The following is a 7964-nucleotide window of genomic DNA, read 5'->3' as shown; positions in this document are numbered from 1 at the left end:
TCCTGCACACTGCCAATACATTTTGTCTGCCCCTCTGCCAAGGCAATGCTGTGGACCAATTCTTCTGGGAAATCCCACAGATCTTCAAACTGTCCTGCTCAGATTTCTATCTCCGGGAAGTTGGGGTGTTTTCCAGCAGTTTTGTCCTTGCTCTGGGATGCTTTGTTTTCATTATCCTGTCTTACATTAAAATCTTCACTATTGTGTTGCAGATGCCCTCTGAGCAGGGACAGCACAAAGCCTTTTCCACGTGCCTCCCTCACTTGGCCGTGGTCTTTATGGTTATCAGCACCAGTATGTTTTCCTACCTGAAGCCCTCCTCCATCTCCTCTCCATCTCTGGATCTGCTGGTGGCAGTTCTGTGCTCTATGATTCCTCCAGCAGTGAACCCCCTCATCTATAGCATGAGGAACCAGGAACTCAAATATGCCCTCAGGAAACTGATTCAATGGGTTCACAGTCAGGAGCAGGAAGATGCCCATGTTTCCTGACAGGTTTTTCCTTCTTTTACCCCAGGGAAGGTCTGTGCATTTTTTCTTTTAAAGTCTGATGATCATGTTAATACACAAATGTATTTATCCACCCCTCATCTCCAAAGGCATGAACCTGCTGTGCCTGCTAACCCAAAAGCCTTCTGTACAGTTGTCATCAAGGTGTTATTTCTGTCTTCCTGAGGAGCATCTCTAATAAAAGGGTGTCTCCTCACTGCAGAAACAGAAGGCTGGGCTCTTTTTCCTTATGAAAGCAGGAATTAGCTTCAGGAATTGCAGTCTCCATTGTCTTGGCTGTGCTTCGTTTTCCATAGGTTCAGGGGTGGGGGTCACAGGGAGGTGTGTTGCAGAATGAGGACTGGACTCTTGTGCACTTGTGGGTGTTTCCTACTTTGACCATCTTAGCCAGTACAAAGTAACTCCAGAACCTTGGGCATCACGGTCCCCTCTCTCTGTGGAGCAGCACTCAGGGTCCTGTGAGGAGCACTTGGAGGAGGCCAGGAGCACCGGGCCTGATCAGAGGAGAAATGGGGAGAGATCAGAAAGGAGCTGACCTGGGCTGGAAATTTTCTGATAGACAAAAATGTGGATACTCTATTAGCTTGGGAAACTGTTGACCATCACTGTGCACATGGGACCCTCACCCCAAGATCCCAATTGGCTTGTTGTTCACCCGTATGGTGGACCAAGAGAAACCAGCGGATGTGATTTTTTTGGACTTCAGCAAGGCTTTTGACACGGTTTCCCATAGGATCCTACTGGACAAAATGTCCACCATACAGCTAAATAAAAACATCATACGATGGGTGAGCAATTGGCTAACGGGCAGGGCCCAAAGGCTTATGGTGAATGGGGCTGCGTCAGGCTGGCGGGCGGTCACTAGTGGGGTCCCTCAAGGCTCCATTTTAGGGCCGGTACTTTTCAATATTTTTATAAACGATCTGGATGTAAGAATAGAAGGTATTTTGAGCAAGTTTGCTGATGACACCAAACTTGGAGGAGTTGTGGACTCGAATGAGGGTGGAAAGGCCTTGCAGAGGGATCTGGATAGGTTGGAGAGCTGGGCGATCACCAACCGCATGAAGTTCAATAAGAGCAAGTGCCGGGTCCTGCACCTGGGACGGGGAAACCCTGGCTGCACGTACAGACTGGGTGATGAGATGCTGGAGAGCAGCCTAGAAGAGAGGGATCTGGGGGTGGTGGTAGACAGCAAGTTGAGTATGAGCCAGCAGTGTGCCCTGGCAGCCAGGAGGGCCAACCGTGTCCTGGGGTGCATCAAGCACGGCATCGCTAGTAGGTCAAGGGAGGTGATTGTCCCGCTCTACTCTGCGCTGGTGCGGCCTCACCTCGAATACTGTGTGCAGTTCTGGGCACCACAGTATAAAAAGGACATGAAACTGTTGGAGAGTGTCCAGAGCAGGGCTACGAAGATGGTGAAAGGCCTGGAGGGGAAGACATACGAGGAACGGCTGAGGGCACTGGGCCTGTTCAGCCTGGAGAAGAGGAGGCTGAGGGGAGACCTCATCGCAGTCTACAACTTCCTCGTAAGGGGGTGTCGAGAGGCAGGAGACCTTTTCTCCATTAACACCAGTGACAGGACAGAATGGGGTTAAGCTGAGGCAGGGGAAATTTAGGCTTGACATAAGGAGGGGCTTCTTCACAGAGAGGGTGGTTGCACACTGGAACAGGCTCCCCAGGGAAGTGGTCACTGCACCGAGCCTGTCTGAATTTAAGAAGAGATTGGACTGTGCACTTAGTCACATGGTCTGAACTTTTGGGTAGACCTCTGCGGTGTCAAGAGTTGGACTTGATGATCCTTAAGGGTCCCTTCCAACTCAGGATATTCTATGATTCTATGATTCTACCTGTCCTGGGTCTGTCCCCTCCCAGCTCTTACTGCACCCCCAGCCTGCCTGTTGGCAGGCCAGAGCAAAAGGCTGAGATGTCCTTGGCTTGGTATAAGCACTGCTCTGCAACAATTAAAACATCGGGGTGTTATCAGCACTCTTCTCATCCTAAGCCAAAACACAGCATTCCAGTAGGAAGAAAATTAATTCTGTTCTAACTGAAACCAAGACAATGCCACTAAGATGTGTTCCAGGAGGGACTGCTCCATGATCATCCCAGGCACAGAGACAAGACAAAACCAAGACAATTCCACTCTTCTCATCCTAAGCCAAAACACAGCATTCCACCAGCTACTAGGAAGAAAATTAATTCTGTTCTAACTGAAACCAAGACAGCATAGAATGTTAGAATTATTAAGGTTGGGAAAGACCTCCAAGATCTTGTGGTCCAACCATCCCCCCTACCACCAATATCACCCACTAAGCCATGTTCCTAAGTACTACATCCAACCTTTTCCTCTGCACAGCTTTCCAGCTAGTCTGTCCCAAGCCTGTAGCACTGTATGGGGTTTTTGTGGCCAAAATGCAGGACTCGGCACTTACCCATGGTGAACCTCATCCCACTGGCCTCTGCCCATCAATCCAACCTGCCCAGGTCCCTCTACTGGGGCTTCCTACCCTCCAGCAGATCAACACTACCCCCCAACTTGGTGTCATCTGCAAACTTACTGAGGGTGCACTCAATTCCCTCATCCAAACCATCAGTAAAGATATTAAACAGGTTGGGCTCCAACACCAATTCCTGGGGAAAAACACTGGTGACTGGTCACCAGCTGTATTTCGCTCCATTCACCACCGCTCTGGGCCCAGTTACCCAGCCAGTTTTTAACCCAGCGAAGAGTGTAACTGTTCAAGCCATGGGCTGCCAACTTCTCCAGGAGAATACTGTTGGAAACCATGTCAAAGACCTTGCTGGAGTCTAGGTGGACTGCGTCAACATGATTTTTCTCATCCATCAGGAAGGTCACCCAGACATAGAAGGAGATGAGATTGGTCAAGCAGGTCTTGCCTTTCATAAACCCATGCTGACTGGGCCTGATCTCCAGGTTGTCCCATGTATGTTGTGTGATTGCATTCAAGATGATCTATTCCATTACCTTTCTTGGCATCAAGGTCAGGCTGACACACCTGTAGTTCCCCAGGTCATCCTTATGACCCTTCTTATAGATGGGCTTCACATTTGTAAGTCCCCAGTCATCTGGGACCTCTCCGGTAAACCATGACCACTGACAGATGATGGAAAGCATCTGATAGGTGATGAAAAGTGGCACAAGCTTCTGGAAAGCTTGACACTAGCCTTGAAAGAAAGAGGCCAGTCTTCAGGCAATGCACTGTGGAGATCCCATTTTATTTTGCAGATGCTATGTCAGAGTCAGCTCTGACCGTCTGTTAGACACATATTTATAGTGCCTCAAGAGAAAACAGAGCAGTGTCAATCCTCAGCAGAAGTAGGATGAAAAAGAGCATAATAAATCAAATGAAACCAAAGATAACAATAACAAGAATGAGAATGAAAGAAGGACCAGGCGTGAGGGGAGGTACCAAGTTAAGTCATTTCTGGAAAAAGAGAGGAAATTTGTCACTGTTCAGAAACATCCATGAATTTACTTTCCTAATAGCACACTTGAGCTCCCTGTTTCTCAAGCTGTAGATGAGGGAGTTCACTGTTGGAGGCATCACAGAGTACAGAACTGCTACCACCAGGTTCAAGGATGGTGAGGAGATAGAGGAGGGCTTCAGATAAGCAAAAAAGCAGGTGTTGATAAACAGGGAGATGACAAACAGGTGAGGGAGGCACGTGGAGAAGGCTTTGTGTTGCCCCTGCTCAGAGGGCATCCTCAGCACTGCCCTGAAGATCTGCACATATGACAGTATGATAAAAACAAAACAGCCAAATGCTAAACAGACACCAGCCAGAAGAATCCAAACTTCCCTGAGGTAGGAGTCTGTGCAGGAGAGCTTGAGGATCTGGGGGATTTCACAGAAGAACTGGTCCACAGCATTGCCTTGGCAGAGGGGCAGGGAAAATGTATTGGCAGTGTGCAGCAGAGCATAGAGAAAGCCACTACCCCAGGCAGCTGCTGCCATCTGGGCACAAGCTCTGCTCCCCAGGAGGGTCCTGTAGTGCAGGGGCTTGCAGATGGCAACGTAGCGGTCATAGGACATGATGGTGAGAAGACAATATTCTGCTGAAAACAAAAAGAGGAAGAAAAACACCTGTGTGGCACATCCTATGTAGGAGATGGCCCTGGTGTCCCAGAGGGCATTAGCCATGGCTTTGGGGACAGTGGTGGAGATGCAGCCCAGGTCGAGGAGGGCGAGGTTGAGGAGGAAGAAGTACATGGGGGTGTGGAGGCGGTGGTCGCAGGCTACGGCAGTGAGGATGAGGCCATTGCCCAGGAGGGCAGCCAGGTAGATGTCCAGGAAGAGCGCGAAGTGCAGGAGCTGCAGCTCGCGTGTGTCTGCAAATGGCAGGAGGAGGAATTCGGTGATGGAGCTGCTGTTGGACATTTGATGCCCCTGTGAATGGGGACCCGTTGAAGAAGAAAAATGCTGTGACAGTGTAGGGCAGACTTTTAGTGAAACCTGCTCAGGTTCTTGCAGAAACCTCTGAAACTTAGTGATACACTGTCTGCATTCCTTGTCACATCAGACACACGTTCATTAAAAGAGGGTGTTGTGGTTTAACACTGCTGGCAGCTAAGCACCACAGAGCCATTTGCTCACCCTCCCCCCTTCCTCTCTGGGATGGGGGAGAGAATTAGGAAGAAATGAAAGCCTGCAGGTTGAGATAAAGAAAGTTTATCAGGACAGAAAAGAAAGGAAAATAATAATTATAATGATAAAAGTACCACTACTAGTAATGTTTACAAAACAAGTGATGCACAATGCAATTGCACATGTGCTGACTCTTGGTCACAGGGACTGTCCAAAGTCAAAAGGACATGGAGAACTTTGGGCAGACTTCTCTGAGCAAATCTCTGTTCTTTCATCCACACCCCTCCTTTCTCCCACACCTCCACAAATCTTTCTCAGCAGCAGCTTCACTCACGTCTCTTGCTAGAGTTCTGCTTTCTGCTGGCTGAGTGCTGTTTGGATTAGCAGCCTCTGCCCATGAGCTCCTTAAGACTCAGCCCAGCTATGCAGCAGTGGGTACCTGGGAAAGCTGGTTACACATTCTGAAACCTTTAGTTTTGTTCAGATGCAGTGCACCTCTAATACAGAGGGGTGGTACAGGGACAAAACTGGATGTCCTTAAATCAAAGTGACCTGAACAGAGCCAGCTCATTTCCCTGCCCTGTGCACTGCAGTGCCCAGAGCCACATTGGCTATAACAGCTTGGGCACTTTACTCCCAGTAACACGATTCAAGAGCAGGACTCACAATTCTGGAATTAGAACTCTTGCATAAACTCCATTGCTGAGAGAGGCTGAGGGGAATAGTCAGGGCGGGATGGATGGGAGAAGAAACACAGAGAAATGCCCCAGTGTTCCACCTGAGGGAGGAAGGAAATGGAGTGAGAGATGGGCAGCTGTGGGGGTTCTCTTCTGAGGGTCCTCCTGCCAAAGGGAAAATGCAGCCTGAGATCCCATGGATGTGGGGACAGAGGTTCTGCTGAATGGGACCAGACACCATGTGGTTGGTCAGAGGAAGGCATCTGCAGTACAGGGATGGCAGAAAAGTGCTCAGATTCCCCCTGCCAATGAGATTTTGGGAGCCGCTCCCTTTCACTCCCTGCCCATGGCTCTGCTGCCTGCAACTGTACCTGCCTGCAGCTGGGTCTCTGTCCCCACACCTCCTGCCTGCAGCTTACAGCCCCCATCCCACCCGTTGCTCAGCTCTGCCCTGCAGACACCTCCTGGCAGCAGGGCTCTTCCTAGGGGCAGCTCGCTGGAGGCATGTCCTAGAGCCCAGGGCACTCCAACCCTACTGACACTGTACAAGGGGTGGTGGTGGAGCCACCAAAGAAGACAAAACTGAAAGCTCAGGAAAATAAGAAAAGCTGAGACTAAAGCTGAAATCCCTTGCTATGACCAGCTCTTGCAAAGACCCTTGGACACATCCATGTTATGATCTGGATCTGTGAGCAGGCTGTCCCAGGCAGCAGCCTCCCGCCAGCAACAGGATCCTGCCCTCAGCTTCTCCCCACAGCGCCTTGGGCAGCTCCCCGGGCAGGCTGAGTTCTTAGCCTGGCAGGTGGCAGAGGCCCTGCCCCAGCAAACAGCCCCTGGGGCACAGCAGGGACCCTGCTCTGCACCACAGCCCTGGACACCCCTGCCTGCACCCCCAGCTTCACAGCCTGCAGCTGGCCTGAGACAAGGGAACCCTTGGGGCCCAGACACTGACCGTGCAGCAGGGAACCTCTGCACTGGAGCTTGTGCATTTCCCCACTAAAGAAATACCAAGTGCATATGTCCTGATCTTCTATGGGAAGTTCTCAGTCTGGAAATTTTCCCTGATATTCCTGTGCAATGCACTGCAGAAAGAGACTTACTGTGTTATATGCTAGGAAGATTTCTCCTCCACTGAGCTCTCAGCATACACATATTCCTCTCAGTTTGTAACCTCTCTCTCCCTTCTCTTCCCTCCTTGTGCCAGCTACATGCAGTGCCCCCAGCCCTGCTACTCTGTGCAGAGGAGCTGCTCCTGGGCAGAGCTGTCTCTCTGCAGCGCTGCCCGCTTGCCAGGAGCTCCCCTTGGGCCCAGGAGCCCGGCCCAGCTCAGCAGCAGAGGCCCAGCCCAAGGCCTCCCTTGCTCTGCCCCCCACCAGGCTCCCTGCACATGGCTCCAGGGCTCACGGCTCCTGGAAGGCAGCAGGGTCTCTCCTGGGGAAACACACTTGGAAGCAGACAAGGCAAACACTGACTGGCCCTTTCTAAACACTGTGCTGACTGGTTCCTGCAGCAGGAATTGCCCTACCTGCGTGCAGGGCTACGGGATGTGCCAAAGTTCCTCTCTGTTGTTCAACTTATTCATCAGTGAAGTGCATGATGTAACAGAGTGCACTCTCAGCAACTTTGGTGATGACAGAAAGCTGGGAGGAGTGGCTGATACCCCAGAGGGCTGTGCTGTCATTCAGAGGGATCTTGACAGGCTGGAGAGACAGGCCGAGAGGAACCCCATGAAGTTGAACAAGGGCAAGTGCAGGGTCCTATCTCCTTCCTAGGGAGGAAAACCCCCAGCACCAGTACAGGCTGGGAATGACCTGCTGGAGATCAGCTCTGCAAAGAAGGACCTGGAAGTCTGGGGGGACAGCAGGCTGAGCACGAGTCAGCAGTGTGCCCTTGTGGCCAAGAAGGCCAATGGGATTCTGGGGTGCATTCGGAAGGGTGTTGCCAGCAGGTCAATGGAGGTGGTCCTCCCCCCTATACTCAGCCTGTACTGGTACTTGGCGTTATTCCTCGCTAGAAAGGAGACACCACCTTTTCTTTGTGGTATCAAATGCATGAGAAGCGTGACAGGGTCAGAAAAGTGGCCATTTATTTGCAGAATAAGTAATAGGGCTGAGTTCTCCTGAAATGCTGTTTGTTGCTTGACAGAGAGGCACACTGCGACAGTCATGGTG

At 51.0% G+C, this 7964-nt stretch overlaps 1 protein-coding gene across 1 annotated transcript; it reads right to left on the bottom strand.

The window, feature by feature from the left end:
• Positions 1 to 3949: 3949 nt before the first annotated feature.
• On the bottom strand, positions 3950 to 4909 carry LOC139999804 (olfactory receptor 14A16-like). The gene has a single exon (XM_072029431.1). It carries the CDS (start codon positions 4907 to 4909, stop codon positions 3950 to 3952), a length of 960 nt encoding a protein of 319 aa, XP_071885532.1.
• Positions 4910 to 7964: the final 3055 nt, after the last annotated feature.

Source organism: Anas platyrhynchos, chromosome 30 (assembly GCF_047663525.1).
Source record: "Anas platyrhynchos isolate ZD024472 breed Pekin duck chromosome 30, IASCAAS_PekinDuck_T2T, whole genome shotgun sequence".
In the NCBI taxonomy this organism is placed as follows: Eukaryota; Metazoa; Chordata; class Aves; order Anseriformes; family Anatidae; genus Anas; species Anas platyrhynchos.
This window is presented reverse-complemented; position numbering and strand designations above follow the sequence as displayed.

What these genes read in the sequence shown, in the direction of transcription:
- LOC139999804 (XM_072029431.1), bottom strand. Translation starts at nt 4,909, where the DNA reads ATGTCCAACAGCAGCTCCATCACCGAATTCCTCCTCCTGCCATTTGCA.